At 40.5% G+C, this 20,395-nt stretch overlaps 2 protein-coding genes across 14 annotated transcripts in view; one reads left to right on the forward strand and one right to left on the reverse strand.

Moving 5' to 3' along the window:
* Positions 1 to 20,395, reverse strand: part of osbpl3b (oxysterol binding protein-like 3b) — a 37,359-nt gene that overhangs the window by 16,041 nt on the left and 923 nt on the right. For 4 of the 12 annotated variants that reach the window (XM_061288691.1, XM_061288697.1, XM_061288690.1 and 1 more), the window contains exons 1-5: positions 3,966 to 4,460; positions 3,816 to 3,895; positions 3,589 to 3,739; positions 2,524 to 2,600; positions 630 to 993 (exon numbers count right to left, since the gene is read on the reverse strand). The gene's annotated coding sequence lies outside the window, so the exon portion shown is untranslated. Of the gene's footprint in view, positions 1 to 629; positions 994 to 1,607; positions 1,708 to 2,523; positions 2,601 to 3,588; positions 3,740 to 3,815; positions 3,896 to 3,965; positions 4,465 to 5,763; positions 6,452 to 8,502; positions 8,666 to 19,399; positions 19,516 to 20,395 lie in introns of those variants that run through there. The other 8 variants (XM_061288701.1, XM_061288700.1, XM_061288693.1 and 5 more) reach the window with 7 other exon arrangements.
* pde11al (phosphodiesterase 11a, like) lies at positions 5,828 to 13,530 on the forward strand. Of its 2 annotated transcripts, none has more exons than XM_061288720.1 (20): positions 5,828 to 6,720; positions 7,632 to 7,790; positions 8,304 to 8,393; positions 8,518 to 8,658; positions 8,763 to 8,827; positions 8,951 to 9,077; positions 9,449 to 9,524; positions 9,869 to 9,936; positions 10,036 to 10,128; positions 10,234 to 10,284; positions 10,369 to 10,515; positions 10,580 to 10,687; positions 10,950 to 11,059; positions 11,129 to 11,219; positions 11,766 to 11,866; positions 12,017 to 12,094; positions 12,173 to 12,236; positions 12,385 to 12,459; positions 12,555 to 12,638; positions 12,716 to 13,530. In XM_061288720.1, the coding sequence occupies exons 1-20, from the start codon at positions 5,941 to 5,943 to the stop codon at positions 12,920 to 12,922; spliced, it is 2,715 nt and encodes a 904-aa protein (XP_061144704.1). In that variant the 5' UTR covers positions 5,828 to 5,940; the 3' UTR covers positions 12,923 to 13,530. The 2 variants fall into 2 exon arrangements, with proteins under 2 accessions (XP_061144704.1, XP_061144705.1); XM_061288721.1 differs by having other exon boundaries at positions 8,957 to 9,077.

Below are 20,395 nucleotides of genomic sequence, written 5' to 3' on the forward strand. Positions count from 1 at the left end.
AGTGTTCCTATCCCAGATGACTCTAGACTTGTCACCAGCCATTCACAAGCAAGATCATACAACTCCCCACTCAGGCTCAAAACTGTGAAGCAGTACAAAAGTAATCAATCTAGCAGGCATCCATCAAGGTTTTCAATCATGAGGAAAAACAGCTTTGCATCATTGCATCTGACTTCCGTCTTCCAATTCCCATCAATAAGGAGCACACAGTGCGCCCCCATAGCGCTCCTCCCTTTACCTGAAAGGCGCCTCTGTGCACCCGAAGAATGCTGCGTTAGTCGTGAAATTCCAGTAAATGAATGTCAGCCAGTCACTCTGACCTCAAAAGTTGTGCGAGTCACAGTTATAAAGAAACATGTGGGTGTTTACTCATGACTAACATGGAGAAGGTGACTCAAGAAATGATATTTGTGTTTTGACAGCAGTGGGTGTGAGATACTCAGCATGTATGAAAAATGGATGTCATTTTCTTAACGTGACATGAATAATATATTTTGTATGGGTGCATTTTAACGAGGGTTAATCTTCTGAGTTCAAAACATTTAAAGTCAAAATCAACTTAATACGACTTGACACAACGGCCTTGAAATAACAGCAATTACGGAGAACGTGAAGGGAGCACAACTCACCGTGATGGGAGTTACAGATGTACTGGTGAAGATGGTGGCACAAATAAAAGAGGCAGCAAAAATGACAAGAAGATGTTGAATCAAGCAGACTCCCTTCTGGTTCGTGACACGCTCACCAGCATAGCTTCCACTCATACAGGGGAAAAAAAAAAAAAAACATTTGTTCACCGCGGCATGCAGAAGGCGGAGCCTTGGTAGTTGATCCAGATAAGAGCCAATAGGACTTAAGAATGAAGCCGACGAAAGTTGAAAGGGCGTGGCTTGTATTCTCTCCCCCGTTGTGGTTTTATGACGTATGTCGGGGGGGACACCCAAAAATGTCATTTCTGGTGAAGGTTACTAATAGGTTCCTTTCGTTTATCTCCTGTAAAGAAATCAAAATTAGAGAAGTTTATAAACTTTATAACACGGTTTAAAAAACAAAACGACCCAAAAAACGATAGTGGGACTAATATGAAGTTATACTGCCCCCTTCTGACTAACCTTTGGAGTTGCACTTTAGCGGTTAAAATGCCCTCAAATCGTTATAGATTAGTTTGAAGATTTTTACTCCATGGATTTGAACTAATAAATGTACGTTCTACTCCTCACTTTGTGAAAATAGATTTTTAGTTGCTTCCGTATTACATTTTTTTACATTGTAAAAGACTGTTATGGATTCCCTGTATACATACATTATAAAATATATTTACATTTATATTGTGTATATAGTGGTGCTTATATTTTGAATATTTGGCTGCAAATAAATGCAACCATAATCATTTTTCACAGGGCTGCAAATGTATTTAGTCCTGTAATTTGCATTGTCAGGTCAAACTATTTAAATTTATGTCCACTGACACACAGAGGAGGCAAAGCAACCTAAAATTTATTGCAGGTTATCATCAGAGTCTCTGTACTGTTTTATTGCAACCAATAAAAATAAATGTGCATAAGTCTTGTGAAAGAAAGCGCAAGCATTAAAAGAAATGAACCAACGTGATCTCGCTCATCACCGAGTTCCAGTCAGCGTAGGAGCAGTAAAAAGTCGAAGAGCAACGGTTGGTCCATGTTTTTTTAAAATCAGAGTCATTTTATTCTGAAAGCATAAATGAATGAACAATGAAATGAAAACATAAAAATGAAAAGAATTTTAAGATGAGGGTTAGGCCTCAAGGACTTGAAGTCACAAAGCACCTTTATGCAGAACCTCAGCAGTTTAAGCCTTTTTTCCTGTCTGAATGTTTGCCTTTTACTTTCATTTTAAATTAACATATCTCAAGAGCAATACATTTTGACCACCATAACAGGCTGCTAAAAGCTGATCGACGAGTTTATCGGTCAATGTTTGGGTTGACGCAGTAGACGTCGTGTTTCCTGAACGTGTTGTCTTCCAAGTTCAGAGCAGTATGCCTGATGGAGCCGTTGAAGTTGTGATGGGATTTTAACCTCGAATATACCCAAGAGGCCATTGCCTGCACCTGGCCTAATCCCAACAGTTCTTCCCATAGGTGAGATGCCGGGCAGCACGCGGTAACGTGAAAGATTGCGTTGGGCCTCTAACTCGATTGTCGATGCGGGAAGCTTTTCGTCAAACTGCACTTTTGTTCTTTCCTTGCGCTCGGCTTGATTGGACTGACCGGCGTCTGTTCCGCCGCTGTTTGAGGAATGATTGCGTGTCACCGTTGCTTTATTACATTGACTGCATATCTGAGGGCTACGTTGCCTCCGAGCTAAAGTAGCGCCTTGGTTCGTAGTCGGTAAAAACATGTCGGTGTAAGAGCTCTTGTTTCTTCGTCTCGGTCTCAGCTTGAAGGGAACCAGGACGTAAACAGTGTGTTCTCTCTGGAGGAAAGGCCTCTCATTAAGGAATAGTGGAATGCTGGTGTGTTGACTTAATTGTGTATTTTCTCACCTCGATAGTCCTCCCATTGGGCTCGCACGAATTTCCCCCGAAGTCATCAGTTTTGCAAGCGTTCTGCAACCCTTTATCTAAAAAGCAAGATGAACAATGTGGCTCATCAAAAGAGTAGTGGACTCACAATTAAACGCGGTTGTGATGGTACATCAGAGATAGATATTCACTCAAACAGTTAATTGTGGCCCTGAGATTTCTCGGAGGTCATAATGTTTGATAAAAAAAAAAATAATAATAAGAGTTTCAGTTTAATTCACACGCTTGAAAATTCATCAGTGTCTCCAATCTCCTTACTTTGTGATTCAAAAAGAGGGTAGGGCTAAGAAATACAAAATGGTTGGCGCATTGCAGAGAAAATGAAGCGGACACATCTCAGCGGAGTGGAGCGAGATGAAAACCATTTTAAATGATCACCCTATTTTTCAGTGACCCAGACTGTGACTAAAAACTTTTGCAGTAGCGCTGCTCAGTGTCAACCAAAGAAGATCCAGTAGTGACATCAATTACGATTTGCACCACAAAAATGTGAGTATTAAAGCAATAAAAAAATACACTTAATTAAAAATGTAAATAAATAAGTAACAATTAAAATATATATACGTATATATAATTAAATATATATATTAAATGTTGATATATTTATATATATATAAAAATTACAATAAAAACGAGAGGATTTAATTGTTAGGTAAAAATCCTCAAGAAGGATTTGAATGACTTTTTAGTTGTAAAACAATACCAATGAAATTTTTTTGCTGTGGCACGTGGGAGAGTTGAGAGGTCTAAGCAAAAAGCATATTTCAGGGGGGTGCAGTGCCCCAGCGGCACTCCTGCTAGCTCTGCCAGTGGATAGAATGTCATTCAGTCAGCAAAAGAAAAGTAACTGATATATAAAAAAAAAAAAAAAACAGGCAGCAGCATTTTGATAATGAAGAGCGGAACCAGGTAAATCCCAGTGACTCAAACTAAATTAAATCGAGTTAAAAAAATGAGGCCCAAGACCAAAATGCAGCATTCCATCTCCATTTCACCTTCTTACAAGAACCATGAAAGTGCATTTACCTCTGTAGTGCATCTGATAAGTGGTGCTCCAACGCATCCTATCCACAGTCCTCAACATGCCACTCGTCCGTTCGGAAGCCTCCTCGTGGATTTTGGCCTTGGGTACGACTGCTCCCGTGGCATTCCGTACTCCCCTCGTAGGTTTCGGACGCTGAAAACAAGAATGATTGAGAGGCAAAAATGGAGATATGGAGGATTGAATTTTTGTAGAAATAAACATCTTTTACATCCGAGAAGTTAAAGTCTCCTGTCAACTTGGGTGTCTTTGCCAACGTTTTTGTCTCATTCTCATGCCTGTATGTTGCATCTGAATGAGGTAACAGCAGAAAGTTACTAGCGTCACCTCATGTTAGCCACGCGCTAGCAAGCCTCGGTACCTTTTGTTTCGCCGAGTGCAGTGACCTTCGGGCTTGTTGGGGGGCTGATAAAAGAGGCCTCGCTGAACTCCTGCCCGATGACCGCTTGACAATCGGAAGGATGGGAACAATTCAAAGTGGGGGATGTGGGATGCATAGAGATGTTGACAGACTTTGTGCTTTCGCTCTGTTTGGAAATCATTTAGTGTTCAAGATGGGCTCAGCCGCCGACACATTTTGACGAGGGGTCGTCTCAGTTACTCACGCTAGAATTACATCTGTGAGTTTTGCAATGCTACGGAATAACATATTATGACTTACTCCTCGTGTGTGTCGTGTTTATTTTATAGCCAATAATGATTCAGACTGTGTTACTTAAAATGATTCAAACTGTTTAACTTACAGCTGTTTACGCATCATTTTTCTTTATGACATCACTGATGTCATCGTGACTCACAGTTTGTAAAACGGGAATTATTGGATTCGATTCTTTTTTTTTTTTTTGCTTCCGTATGCTAACGCGAGGTTGTTGTTTATTGAAGAGGACTCCATCTGGCTGCAAAAAAAAATCCAACGAGATGATTAAACAGAGGAGCAGATTTTTTTTTTTTCACCGCGAAAAGATTCACAAACCGTTCTGGCCGCCAGCCAAATGCAAGTTACTCATATTCTCATGCATAACAGAAAGTTGAAAAGTGGCAGTCAATAGCAAGCATGCAGTTAAATGATGGATCACATTAGCATTCCATTACATCTTGTTCAAAGATGAATGCATACGTTGCCCTCTGCCTTGGACATTATACAATGCACAAAGCTCTCCCTCCCTTGACTCAGCTGCGATGTACCACAACAATCTGCCGCATTGCGCTTTTTAATTGGGATTCCCATGAGATGGGCTTGAAAGTCTCCGTAAAATACAAACGTCCAGCAGGCCGGTAAACAATTAGAGGGATTTGGGTTCAATAGAAAAATATGCCATTGGACTGAATCAAATATTGCAGTGGTTTTATAATATTGAGGAAATCTTCCTATCCATGGCTCAAGTCCTCATTAGGAAAGCAGCGGGATCTTATTCCGTTCACACTCAGCAAGGGGGGAACATGCAAACTCCACACAGGAAGGCCACAGATTCCAACGACCAAACTCGGAGCTGTAACATTATGCAAGCCTAGATCAAAAGATGAGTAGAGTGGATCCGACAGGAAATGTGGAGTGTTTTTGATGTGTAACAATGGTCATGATTAATGTGAACCCAAGGGAATGATTGCAAGATATTTGCATCATCAAATATAATACTGTGCAGCAGCGAGGCAGCATTGAGGTTGTATTACTAATTTTATTCATTAATTTGAGAAGAACATTTGAGTGTTTTTACTTCGCCCTGGATTAAAGATTTAAATGTACGATTTTAAACTAAAAGTCAAGTCTTAGAGTGTGACCCCTGCTGACGGTTTACTAGAATGCAGTTGGTTGTTTACATTTTGCTTCTTTTTTTTCCTCTCGTCTTGAAGCAATAGTATCTAAAGGAAAATATCACGACCGCAACCTGTTCAGTCTCATTTAGTTAAAAAAAAACACGTTTCTATTCCTGTCCTGCAGGCGGCGGTAATGAGCATAATTGGCAACTACTAATTAACAGACCTAAGTGACGAAATGTCCCTTACTTCCTGGTTCCTCATCTTGCTGGAAAAAAAGAGATGTGCTCTTTCATGCTTGCATATATATATTTAACAAAAGTGAATAAATGAAGTGGCTTTATTGCCAGCACGTCTATTCATGTGTGATGTTCTGCACCCGCTATGCATCAAGTCCACTCCACCTGTAGCTGCTCTCCGCTCCCCTCCCACTGTGTTGCTCAGAAGATGGCGTTCGCATGGGTAATGAATGGATTCATGTTCGGAGGACAGCGCAGCCTCAGCGCACCGTGCAGCTTCACTCATGTTCCTGCACTCGAGCGAGCGCGCCGTTTCCTCCTCGCAACATCTAGCCCAGCGTGATGACTTCGGACTACTCTGACGTGGAGGCGTTTCTAGACGGCCACCCGGAACTCTTCGAGGAGTATCTGGTCAGAAAAGCCAAGTGTGAACACATCAGCAGGTGGCTGAGGGAGCACCAGGCTCCTAAAGTGACCACGGCCGATGAGAGACGCGGAGGCGCCCCGGCCAGGGAGCCTTCTCTGTGGCCGGCCAATCCGGACGCTCTGCGGCGCAGGTCGTCTCACATGGAGCTTCGGCGCAACTTCGCCCGGTCCAAAGCCACCACGGCGCACAGGACCTACGATGAGCACGCCAGTTTCAGCCAGCAAGACCCGCAATCCAGCATGAGGCGTCGCGCGCTTTTGCGTAAAGCCAGCTCGTTGCCTCCTACCACGGCGCACATCCTCAGCGCTCTTCTGGAATCCAGAGTCAGCGTGCCACAGTACGCGTCCACCGCCACCGACCACAAGTGTCGCCTCAGGGAGACCAACGAGAGGGAGTTCTTCTTGGAACTGGTTAAAGACATCTCCAACGACTTGGACCTGACCAACCTGAGCTACAAGATCCTGATCAACACGTGCATCCTGGTGGACGCTGACAGGTGCTCCCTCTTCCTCGTGGAGGGACCCCCGCACAAGAGGACGCTGGTGTCCAAAGTGTTTGACGTGCACTCGGGCACCACGGTCAGACCCTCCTCCTGCACCCTCAACTCCAGCGAGGTGCAGGTGCCATGGGGAAAGGGCATCATCGGATACGTGGCCGAGCATGGAGAGACCGTCAACATCCCCAATGCGTACGAGGTAAATGGAGTAAAGCACCAAATAAGATGCCAATTTGATAATAATAATAATAGGAAGAATAAAATGTATATATAATATATTAAATAAAATGGATTAGATTTAGCATGATCAGTTATTAAACAATATTACATGAACATGAGAATTGAAAAATAAAATGCCAAATATTTTAAGTGCAAAAAAATGCTTGTGAATCACTGCAATATTGAAGCACTACATTTGATGATCAATTGCGCAATCTAATGAGATGTTTCGCTGTTTAGTACATTGACATTATTGACAACCATATTGAACATAGCAGATTATTTTTTTTATGGCTCTTGCGTCTTCACCACTATGTGGTAGCTCATTAAATCTTGGATTTATTTAAGACATTTAAGAGATGTATTAATATGGTATGGTCACTATGGGCCTATGACTTCTTATTTTGCCCTATCAAGCTTTAGGTCAGTCTTTCATAAATGTTTTTTTAAAATGATACATTTGTGAGGGAAATAAACGTTTTGTTTGCATATAAGCTTTAATTCATTTTATATCATTTATTTAAAATCTTAAAGACAAATGTTGCATTTATTTATCTATAATGTAATATATAGAGGTTTTAATTATTGAATACATGAAATATATTTTGTCCAGTTTCTCACATGCATTTGCATTTTTTCATCTCAGCTATAAAGTCATTTAGTGAGGTCAGGAGTGAGGAGTCTACTTTTGAGGTCCACAGTTCGTGTCTTCATTGTGACATAACCAGAGCAACATTTTTGTCACGCTCAATGATTTTGTCATGCTCAATGCCCCCGACAATGGCCGACGACAGGGCTGATCTTCATAAGTGCTCTCCAGGCTGCTAAATCAAAGAAAGTAACTTCTTACAAAAGGGGGAGTATTTACGAGCGCTTTTATGTGCCTTTCAGGACCACCGCTTCAGTGACGAGATTGACAAGTTAACCGGTTACAAGACTCAGTCCATTCTCTGTATGGCCATTGACAACAGTGATGGAGAGGTCATTGGCGTGGTCCAAGCAATCAACAAGAACCCCACGGGAACGCCTTTCACTGAGGATGATGAGAAGGTGAGACATCTCACACAGGTGAGACACTCACATTACATTGCCCGCAGTCAATGAGCCGGATAGAAATACCGAGAGGTGATAGACAAACGGAACATTAAAGATATCGAGCAGGAAAGCAGTTTGAGTGTAAACACTTCAAGCAAGGACACGCTTTTTCTTCTGAGTGCATCAAAGCTCTTTCTACTGCTCTTACTTATATTGCCGATGACGTCGTCCATAAAGTTCGTTAAAGGAGCTGCCAATCCATTTCGACAGTCTTTCAAATTATTTCCACTCAATTAGTGTGCAGCGCTAGTTCACTTACCTGCTCACCTAGAGTTTATGAGATTGTCCACAAGGTGGCAGAACTGAATTGTTTGATCTGCTCATTTGGTTTTCTTTGACCTGCTAAGTTTAAATCTCCTTGATGTGAATCGCTTTCATTATGAAATCCGTTTGCAGTTCACGGAAGCAACTATTTCACCCACAAGCTTCTGATTTTTTTTTTTCGCAAATATTTGTTTGGTCAACCAGGTGCTTCAGATGTATCTACCGTTCTGTGGGATCTCCATCTCGAATGCAAAGTTGTTTTCTGAGTCTCGCAAGGAGTATGAAAGGAGCAGGGTGAGTGATGCTTCAAAAAACTTTTACACAAAAAAATCCTTGGCATAATTCATTATATGGCTAATCAGTTTGATTGCATTATATGGTATTGTTAAGAATTCCACACTACCTTCTGCTGCTTCAGGCTTTACTGGAGGTGGTCAATGATCTGTTTGAGGAGCAGACCGATCTGGAGAAGATCGTGAGGAAGATCATGCAGCGAGCGCTCACCCTCCTGCGGTGTGAGCGCTGTTCTGTACTTCTTCTCGAGGACATCGATTCACCGGTGAGGCCTTTTGAAAAAAAAAAAAGAAGCTTTTTATTTTAATGATAGAGGTCTTTGCTTCCCTTGAGGAGCAATTAAAAACTTAACGCAATGTGTCCTGGAAGGTTGTGAAATTCTCCAAGACGTTTGAGCTGATGTCCCCCTTGAGCAACATGCATCATGACATCAGGTAGATGAATTTAAAAAAGTTTCCAGAAAGTCAAATTGAGTTTAGCTTTAGGCAGCAGGCCAGCAGTTGTGTTTGAAAGCTCACAGGTTTTTTTTGTGTGTGTGGCATTCTACCTATATGCAGCATCAGCATAGATAAACTGTCGTGCTCTGATTGGCTGATCAATAATAGCATCGCTGAGCTGGTGGCCTCCACCGGACTTCCCGTCAACATCAGCGACGTGTGCCAGGACCCGCGCTTTGATGCAGAGGTTAGCTTAGCATCAAGCTTTTTTTTTTTTATCTTCAGATTTTTTAAAATCTTTTTTATTTTTAGCTTTTATCTTTATTATCATTTTGTTTAATACCGTTTTTTTCCATGTATAATGCGCCCCCATGTATAATACGCACCCTAAAAATGGCATGTTGATGCTGGAAAAAAGCCTGTACCCAAATTTTTTTTTTGTACCCATGTATAATGCGCACCCCAGATTTTAGGACAATAAATTAGTTAAATGTTGCGCATTATACATAGAAAAAAACGGTAATCAAAAATCCATTTGAGCACTTTACAACGGAATTATCGGAGTACTTTGGTACAATTTTTAAGAACTATGCTAAGCAATGCAATTTGTGTTTGTAGGCAGACCAAGCCTCGGGATTTCATATCCGATCAGTGTTGTGTGTGCCGATCTGGAATCGAACGCATCAGATTATTGGTAGGTTTGACAAATTATGTCAATTTCACATTTCATCTCCCTCCCAAAGTCATTAGGGAAGCAAAAAAATGACAGAATTTACCGTAGATGGACAAATAGTAACATAAAATTCTTTAGCTAGCAAATTACGGTTGTTGAGAATGATTTAACAGCGCCCTTTACTGGTAGGTGTCAAATACTGCACTCTAAATGGTCTTCCAACTGTTTTTCATTGGCTTATAAGGCAATCTTGATTGGGCCCTATGAACTCCGCCCAGCATCAATTCTATTGATCGACATTGCCATCCGTCCGTGCCTGCTAAATAGTTAAACGTTTTATTTCATGTGTGTTTGCTCCTCTGCAGGAGTCGCTCAAATATTGAATCGTCTCGACAGGAAGACCTTCAACGATGCAGATCAGAGGCTGTTTGAGGTTTGCAATTATTTGGAGGGCGCCGGCTTTTCTATAGATTGACCACATGAGGCACGGAAAAGATTTTTCTCCTGTCTGCTATTTGTTTTTTTTGTGCAGGCGTTTGTGATTTTTTGTGGACTTGGCATCAACAACACAATGATGTACAATCAAGTGAAGAAGACCTGGGCCAAGCAGTCCGTGGCGCTGGATGTGAGTACGGCTAACAGAACTCATCAGCATTTTTTTTTTTTTTAAATTAGAACATCATGAGTCTGATTTGAAATTTCATTCCTTTACACAAGTTGTTTCTTTCAGATGTTATCCTATCATGCTACATGCTCAAAAGTTGAAGTTGATCGACTCAAGGTAATCCTGGATCTACTCTCAGTTGCGATGACTTGACTTCCTGCTTGGCCGGAATCACACTCTGTTTCGACCTTCTCTGTTCAGGCTGCAAAGATCCCCCTGAGCTGCGAGCTCGGCATCGACGAGTTCCATTTCAACGATTTCTCTTTGGACAACGACGCCATGATCACCGCTTCCCTCCGGATGTTCCTGGAACTTGGCGTGGTCCAAAATTTTAAAATAGACTACGAGGTGAATTGCAGTTCAGAGTCAAGGTAGACTATTGTCTAGCGTTTATGTTCGACTCTTTCTTCAGGTTTTATGTCGCTGGCTTCTCACCGTGAGGAAGAACTACCGAACTGTGGCCTACCACAACTGGAGACACGCCTTCAATGTGTCCCAGTGCATGTTTGTTATGATCACAGTAAGTCTTACGTGACAAGGCTGTAAATCCACTCTGATTTATTTGAGTTGTCTTTATCAATTAGTATGTGAAACTATGTGCCCCCTATCCACCTGAGTCATGAATACGCTCCAGCTAAACTGCTATATTTTAAGTTTTAGTGCAGCCTTCAGGCATATAGCTTAGCCTAACCTTGCCCCCGTACACCCGGCTCATGTTTTACGTACCCCTTAACCCCCCCTTGACGCCGTTCTCCTTGGTCAGAATTACAATTTCTTTATAGTCAGCCGGCTTTCAGGACGTTTTATCCGAGGCGGAGATTCTAGCGCTGATGGTTGGCTGTCTGTGCCACGATCTGGACCATCGAGGAACCAACAATGCCTTTCAAGCCAAGTAAGGCTCAAACACAGTGTGTGAGTGATCTATGATGGGTTTTGAGGTTTCGACTGTGTCCGTCCGCAGGACAGGTTCTGCTTTGGCGTTGCTCTACGGGACCTCAGCCACCTTGGAACATCATCACTTCAATCATGCAGTGATGATCCTACAAAGTGAGGTGAGGTCTGTCACAGCACAACATACAAACTCCATAAAATGCTGATGAAAAATCACTCCTGGGAATTGGTGGAAAGCGGGGGAAAAAAATCCTGGAACATACTCAAAAGTCAATTATCTGGCTTGGCACCATATCTCAAGGGAGGCCAGTGCCCCCCATGGCCCCCCTTCTAGTTCCGCCGGTGCTGCCTAATGGGACATAAAATAACCTCTATTTGTGACAGTGACTTATTCAGTCCAAAATTGATTTTGAAGGTTTTTACTGCTTCGAAATAATCGAGACACAAGTCTCCTGTGGCAGTGAGCACGGAAAGATTTTTGAGACTTTTGTGTCCAGTTCACAATAGATGGATTATAAGAGCAGTGTTTATTGATTGATTCGGTAAATGTCACCGCGTGTTGCTAACTAACATCGCTAATGGGGACTTCATTAGACGCTGAGCGATGAGTTTGCCAATACAATTGCTTTAAGGGGACATTTCTGCCACTGTTACTCATCGTTGCCTGCAGGACCATATGGGGGATTTATGTAATATTTATGTTTCAGGGTCACAATATCTTTGCGAACCTCTGCTCCAAAGAATATAGCAACATGATGCAACTATTGAAGCAGGCCATTCTTTCCACAGACCTCACTTTGCACTTTGAGTAAGTAGTCTTTTCATTGGATGAAGAATTATTCATTCTCCTATGACAAAACATGTTTTTATGAAAAGAAAATCTCGCTGCACTGAATAGGAGTTTTTTTTCCTTCTTTATCTCTCTCGCATCCTTGACTATTTGGCTTTGCTTGCAAAGGCGCAGGAGCAAGTTTTTTGAGAGCGTGCTCGCTGAAGAATTCAGCTGGACGGAAGAAAAACACAGAGAAGTCCTGAGGTATTTTGTACAAAATAACAAATATACAGTGTATAAATCGATGATTTGCTGTCAGTGAGATTTTGGGGGCTTTAACAGATCCATGTTGATGACAGCCTGTGATTTGGGAGCTGTCACTCGGCCTTGGGAGATATCCAAACAGGTTGGTGCACTTAACATTTGGAATATTTGTCTTTAATAATTAATTAAATAAGTATTAGGTCTCGATAGTTGCTTGGGTTCAACAAAATTGCATGTTCCATACAGTAGTTACGATTCTGAGCCAATGTCGTATCAATGTTCCAATTTAGGTTGCCGAGCTAGTGACGAGTGAATTCTTTGAGCAAGGAGACAGAGAGAGGTCAGAGTTGAAGCTCACCCCAGCGGTAACAACACCCATTAAAATGAATTATTGTGTGTAATTTTTTTTGTCTTATGTTGTAAATATTAATTGTCTATCTTTTTTGTATATATTATGTAGGCCATATTTGATCGAAATCGCAAAGATGAGCTACCTGCCTTGCAATTGGATTGGATAGACGGCATCTGTAAACCTCTTTATCAGGTCACTTACACACTATGAAAATGCTTGTTTCATTTTCAACCCATGATACAAATTTTTTTTTTCTCCCCCATTCGTAGTCCCTGCTGAAGCTAAACAGGAAATTACAGCCAATGGCGGAAGGGATAGACGCCAACCGAAAGAAATGGCAGGAACTGTGCGGATCTAATGAGCACGCACGCGATGCTTCAGTGGTCAGTCCGAGTCCTGAGGCTGGAGAAGCCAGCGAGGAGTTCGACGCGAAGCCGGTGGAAAACACCAACTCGGGGTCAAAGGGTCAAGCATAAAGTTTGGAGTAACCAACTTGGAGATGAATACTATCTTTATATATTTCGTGCACTACTTGAGAGTCGCATTCAAACTCATGGAGTGAAAATTTTCACTGCTCAAACTTTTCATTAATGACCTACTGAAACGTTAAAAAGTGACATTTTATGTAAGCATACTTTTCTTATGGATGCTGACATAGAGCATTTGAAATATTTTACCAAAATAGGTCGGTGTTTTGTACCATCCTGAATGAAGACGTTCCTGAATATAAGCAATTTAGATTCCTTATTGATTCTCTATTATTGATTTTATATACGGTAAACAAAAGATATTTATTCCACATATTGGATGTATTGCCCCTTTTTGAGGAAATGAAAGTTTTTTTTTTTTTTTTAAGTGTTGCAAGAAGCCTTGGGATCGTCTTTGCATGGAACGAATCATTTTTGGGGTGCGATGTCATCATTTGTGGCATAAAAGGAATCAAAAAAGGGCAAGCAAAGAGTTTGAAAAGAACCGTCTTTTGATTCCTTTCCTTTTTCTCGAATGTGATGCGTTTGCTGCTTGTCTGCCCCTTCTGTTTTTTTGCTGCATGGCCACATTCACAATATTTGTAGTGTAACTGAGCCTCAGGTCGTTAAAGTGTTGTTGCTGTAAACGGCATGTCTCATATCACTGTGAGGCTACTGTGTGCATTCAGTTGCCTAAAGCACTCAAACAAAGGAGCTCCGATATATTTTTTATATGGATCTTAAGGTGGTTTGTGTTTTTTTGCTGAAAGTGGACCTATGTATGGCTTTGCAGTATTTTCTAAGAAAAGACTCAAAAATACGCTCGTTCGTTATCGTACCTGCATTTTGTCGCTATGACAGCACGGCATGCTGATCACTTGGAAAATAAATTGCATCAGCATGCTCAACGCCTTTGAGTCCCTGATGAGAGTTGCTATTGCATGCCTTTCCTCTCAAGGACACAAATACAGATGCTGCTTGACAAAAAGAAGACTATTATTTGACACCATAATTCAAAGAACGCTGTTATATTTCCTTCCTGGGATTTAGAACTTGACCTGTGATAAAATCATTGGTGTGGAAAAAGCGAATAACAGTTTCTGCAAATAAACGGCCTGTAACATTGAAATTGCATAAAGATTCTAATAGCTACAGAAACTGATCTTTGTGGTATTTATTGACGTGGAAGGTTTTGGAAAAACTACTAATTAAATGCACCAAATAATTAAGACCCCCTGAAAATTGAGTCTTTGAATAAAACTAATCGATAAAATTTCAATATTTTAAATCTTGTCTTTTACGTGCAAGCACTCACAGCGGACAACGAGGCACGTTAGTGTACTAGCTGAAAGAAAAATGCATTTTAGCGGACTACATAATTCTCATTCTTTGTACATGCAATTATTTTCAAATTTGATTTCAAATCTCTGAATTGACTTTAAAAATGCGTTGTCACTTTCATCTGGAATTTTAGAAAATTACAAATTGGATGGAAATTAAGATAAAACTTTTTTTAAAATCATACATTTTATAGGCGATTGTAAAAATAACAAGTCATATATATCATTTGAAAAAAAACTGGGACGTGATGTCATAGTGTAAAGTAAACCTTCCACGGTTACGTAAGGAAACAATTTCAAAGAGGGCATATACAGTAAGATTCTTCACATATTCATCCAGTCTCTTTCATCTGGGGGCAATGTTTGAATTTCTGACTGAATAAGGCATGGAGGTGAGCCTAGCATAGCAACAACCAGTGCACTTTAAAGCGCATGCAGCTGCCTGCGCCCAGCCAGCCAGCCAGCCAGCCTGAGCGGAGCCTTAATCTATAATTTAACACGGATTGACTGTCTTCTACACGGGGTCGATCATCACCAGGGAGAGAGAGAGAAAGACTTCCAACCTCATTTTCGATATTCTGGGCCAGAGATTTCTCTCTCTCTCCATCTCCCCCCCCCCCACACTTCCCCATCCCTTGCTCAAAACATACACACTTCTACTCAGGCGAAGTCATCATCATTGCGTCACATGACTTTTTGCTTCCCGTGTAAAGCTGAATAATCAGTGCAGGTTATGTACGTAAATCAAATTGGAATGAAATCACAATTTACCACCTATTAGGGCAAATATCCTGTATCTATTATTAAACACCAGGGCCTTACAATAGTAATTGTGTGATGTGGACTTGAAATATTAATACATACTCTCAATTGTTAAGGCAGTAATAGTTTTCCTTGGCTCATTTAATGATTACATTAATGAATAATGAGCCTCATACTTAATTGATCATATGTATATGGCGACACACTTAAAACAACAACAGTCAGGTTTGAATTTAAGACTGTTAAGGAAGATAAAATAAATATTCTTATTGTGATTGGAATACCTGAACATAGCTGGGCAAAGCAAGTTAGATATTTAGAATGAAGATTGTCTTGGTATTATTGGTTTATCACACTAAATAATTGATTGATTAAAAAGGAATAGTAAAGCAAGAAAAAAATAGAATAAACTATTTTGGATTTACATTTCTTTTTTTATTTATTTATTCTTGAATAATAAATAAATAATAACTTGCATATTTATCAAACTAGTGTATTTTTTAAATTTATATACATTACAGTGCATATTTAAAATACCAAAATATTCATATGCAAGTATTATTTAAAATAAATGTGCAGTACTACATTTCCTTTTCTTTTCTTTTCTCCAAACTGTGCATAATGCAACAATGGCTTGAAACATCACTGCTCGCTTTGTTTCCGAGATCAGGTCACCAGATAAGCTGTTTGAATGTCCACAACAGATGCTCGTGTCTCATTTACCCTGACAAGAAAATCCAGATTGAAGACCACATTTGACCTTTGCTCCCACCTGCAGTCAGTCACCTCGTCGCCGCGAGGCCTGCTCACTCAAAACCATCGAAGGCTCGAGCCGTCTAAAAAAGAAACTAGTGGACTGCGGACTTACTTAGATTGTCTTGTACTGACTCCTGCAATGCCGCGGGCTGTTTTCCAAAACCTTCCACTGTTACCATGAAGCAAAGAGCCGGTCGAGATGGCTGCGTGTTTTGCGTTTTTGCTACCATGCCTGCACATCTATCATAATCAAAGTCTCTTCAGTGTTTTGACATGAAGATGAATAATTGATTCATGCATACTCACTCCAGAGTCCCGCGGTGCTGCAGTTTGCGAAGCGCTGCTGACAGTGAGAACTTAACTGTTGCAGCAGCTTGTTGATATTTGTCATGTCATTATATGCAAATATTATTTATAAGATTGATATTTGTATGGTCGACGCCTATCTATCTATAGCTATGTAGCTCGCATAGCTAGCTATCGAGCGATCTAGCTAGGTATTTTTTAGAACACGTCAAAATGAACACATCACATACATTTTAAACGAGAATTTGACTACAAAGGGAAATTACAGTATATGAAGAGAAAGGTTGTGTCAAAACTGTCAGGGCACTTGTGTTATATTTAATATATATATGTAACTTGGCAGGTTGGCAAACTTCAGAAGGAACAGACAACAAACGGTAACGCTAAGGTCATAGAGAAGGTCAGACTGTGTCCGTGCATGCCTTGCGGCAACACACCAACACCCATGCAGGAAATCTATGTGCCATTCACCCAAAAATGATTTACTCAAGATATATTTTTGTCCATCTATGTATTTGTGACAAGCAGAATAATCAATTGCTCTTCTGAGTCACCTAAGTACATTTTTGTGAGTAATATGAGACAAGATCATAATAATTTTGTTTAATCTAAAATATTTTTTGTGATTTTGTTTACTCCTATATACTTTAAGATTTTTGTCATGTAAAATAAGTGCTTTGAGGCAATAAAAAACTGCCACACTATAATGTCCCTGTATGCTACGCAAGTACCATGTACGTCGACTGCCTTTTTAAATTATTTTTATTATATTGAAATTTTAATGTGTTTGCCAAAAGTATTGGAACACCCCCCCCCCAAAAATACATCTATTGAATTGAATATATTGGAAGAACAAATGTGCATTTCAAGCACAGCAGAAAAGTCTGACCTTTTCTCAAACAGATGGAAGCCACCACACTTATAAGTAAACAAGATGGCTTGTTGATACACCCGTAGTGATGAATCTAGCCCTCAATAAATGATGTTCTTTGCGTCATATTTATGAGAACGTGCTCCCAGGCTCTTATTCAACAAGGTTGGAAGACTAATGTTATACGTCTCGGCCAAAGTACATTTCCAAGCAACACTGTAAGTGCCACCTTTCCGAATGTTTAAATGTACATGTTCTGCGACGCAACATGAAGCATTGCTCAGCACTATAATGCTGCGACAGTGCTAAAAGACAGTCCAAAAGTTTGTTTGCACGTGGACTCTATCATTCCTATCATTCCATTCCAGCTAGCCTTCAACACCTGAATTCTTCTTACAAGGTTTTCCGATCAAAAAAACGAGAAAGAATTCAGTCAGGGGGGGGCAGTGCAATTCAATACTGGCTCTTCATTCGAAAATGCATAATTTAATAATAATAATAATAAATAAAAATGACATAAATTAAAACTATATACTTGATGAATTGAATTAGCACTATTTTTTAAATCCATCTACTGGATTTAACTTTTCAACAGCTCTATCTATCTTCAAAGCAAAATGGGCCCTGCGTTGGGGAGTGTTGAATCATCTGCATCAACCGCTCATCCATAACAAGCACTTACATTTCCTCGCCTCTTGTTTACTAGTGCCGAAGAAGCCGGAGCCCCGCTGTCTCCGCCTTAACGAGGCAAATGTAAACTGACCCGTGCTCGCCACTTCATATCCTGACTAGTAAGAGCCTGTTTCCTGTACGGCAACATTAACCGGAGGGACCACTAAAAGTTTCCTTACCTTATTAAAGTAACACACACCAGTCCAGGAATGGATTTTAATTGCACGTGGCGATGATGTAAATCACCTTTGTGTTCACTCGGGCACAAAGCAAGTCTGGTTTTTATGTAAGGTGAATGGAGAAGAAGCCACAATTCAGATTTTCTGAAGGAAAATTCTATTTGAATACCATGTTTGCATTATATGGGGATGATATGCTGTGATTAACCATTTGAGTCAATCAGTTCTTGTCTTTGGTGATTTTCTTTTGCATCTTACTGCATTTAAAATTGTTGAAAAGGTCTCGACTAAATTCCTGTCATCTCAAATATGAAAAGAATCAATTGAAGCCACACAACAGTCAGAATTCAAGTTCGACACACACAAAAAAAATGCTCCATAGAAAAGAAAACATTTCACTTTCAGCCATTCAAACGTCAGTCCTGCCTGTGCCTTTGTTGACTTTCAAGGTCAATCCCTTGCAAGGTTTTGCAGAATTAATTTTCTTGCTCTTTTGATGGGAATGAAAAGCTGGTTATGGTGTTCCGCCTACGCTAAAAACATGTCCTTCAAAGTGGCGTTCAGGGCTTCGCTGAGGAGCAAAGCTTTGACGAACAAAGAAGGTAAATGTAGAAATGTACGGGAAAGCTTTAGTGTGGCTCTGTGTGCCGAGGACCAGTTAACTTGAACTAGCGGAACAGGGGAGATTAAAAAAATAAATAAATAAAAAGACTTGGACCTCTGGTCACTCATAGTGGATCGGGATCAATCTTTTCTCTCAGGGTTACATTCACAAAGGGCTCAGGCAATGTGCCTGGCTTGGGTGTGTAGGGAGGGTGATTTAGGAAGGAACGTGATCATTCTTTTCACTGTGTAAACTGGAGCGTGTCATTTCCTTAACAACCTTATTTCATTTTTATTGCTCTGGGCAGTGCTGGCTTCATTCCATTTGGCTTTTGACAAAAAGTGCCGCGATGCATGTCATTATTGAATGAGGACGGCCGCAAATGAAATGGAATATACACGGACCGGCCGCGACATTATGACCACTTGCGTATTTGACTCGCTCATGCAACTAAGGTAAGCAAAATATTACGTCGAACTGTTGCACGCTACTGCAAACTATGCCGAAAAAAAAAGTTCCTATTCTCAAAGTTATCAAACTGTAGTTTGGCCAAGAGAATGCAAAGGCAAGTCACACAGTAGCAGAGATAGAAATTCAAATTGGCGGTTTGCATTGATGCCATTCCTAAACCTGAGGTGACAGCGCAGGCCTGTCGTTGGTGTGTTACTAGGGCAACTGGAGCTCAAACCTCAGAAAAGCCAATCAAAAGGGTCATGCTGTAGATAACCAACAGCGCAGAAAGTAAAAAAAAAAAAAACATCTATGTGCAGCGATCCGCATGTACCCGCATTGTCGCTGCTGTGGCAAAAGAAATCATATGCAGGTAGCCTCATTAAATAGAAAATGAGATGGTGATAAGCGCTGGCAACTTATAGTAAATACATCTTTGGACCACTTCCCCTGCACTCGATTGCTTGTGTCATCACTTTTTTTTCGAGGTTGGGAACAACAATGGCACGGTGTGAGTAATTGATCATAGAAGAAATTGTACTGTACCACTTTTCAGGACAGAATGATTTCGGATAATGACATCGACGCCTCACTGAGAACTGAACTGGACCCGTAGTGCAGCAGATACTAATGGATTCACATGGAGGCTCGGTCCTTGGAGACTAGGATCCATAAAGAGAGAACGAGAGAGAATACTCATACATTAATCTCCCATGGAGGCTTCTGTCATGAAAACACTTTTAATCACATCCCAAGTGGCTTCTCTGGTGGTTTCTTACTTAACATTTTTCATAAAGGTGACCGATCACAACATTCTTATGACATTTTGCTTGGTTCACCAACTCAAATGAGATACAATATAAGACCTCCATAAAACATTTTGCATTGTTTATTTTACAAACAAAGGGGTGGCGATAGCTTATATTTGAAGGGCTATGGAAATACTATAAATTGGAATTCTCACTGAGGTATTGGAACAGATCAGAGATAATGCGAATATTTTGTTTTCATTGACACGGTCATCATTTGGAAGCAGTTTGCACGCGAGTAGAAATCAACCACATAACACTGACAGCCATATCTAATATCTACCACATTATGCATTGAATATAATTTTGTTTTAAAACTAAATCAAATATATACATTAGTTGGTATGGCATGATAATATGCTACTAGTGAAGAAAAACTATGCACCTGTCTGTAGTTGACAACTGTCTGCGATTCCACGAGGAAAATACTTATACAGTGAGACATTGCCCTCTATCGGCGGTTTCTGAAATTGCTTGCAAACACATTCAAAACATGCAGGGAAAAAACGTGCTTCTGTATAGCCAATCAGAGGCTTTTTGCTTCCCTATTGGACAGTAACAGGCTGTCAATCAAACGCCTGGGGGCGCTCTCTCACCGGTCAACTCAGTAATGTTTAGGGGGTCGGTGATTGAACATACCTCCGTAAAAAGCTAGCGTTAACAATATATTATTATTTAACTAAAAATATATCAAAGCTGTAATATAGAAAATATTTTGAAAAATATCGAAAAA

This window comes from Syngnathus typhle, linkage group LG10 (assembly GCF_033458585.1).
Source record: "Syngnathus typhle isolate RoL2023-S1 ecotype Sweden linkage group LG10, RoL_Styp_1.0, whole genome shotgun sequence".
NCBI lineage: Eukaryota > Metazoa > Chordata > Actinopteri > Syngnathiformes > Syngnathidae > Syngnathus > Syngnathus typhle.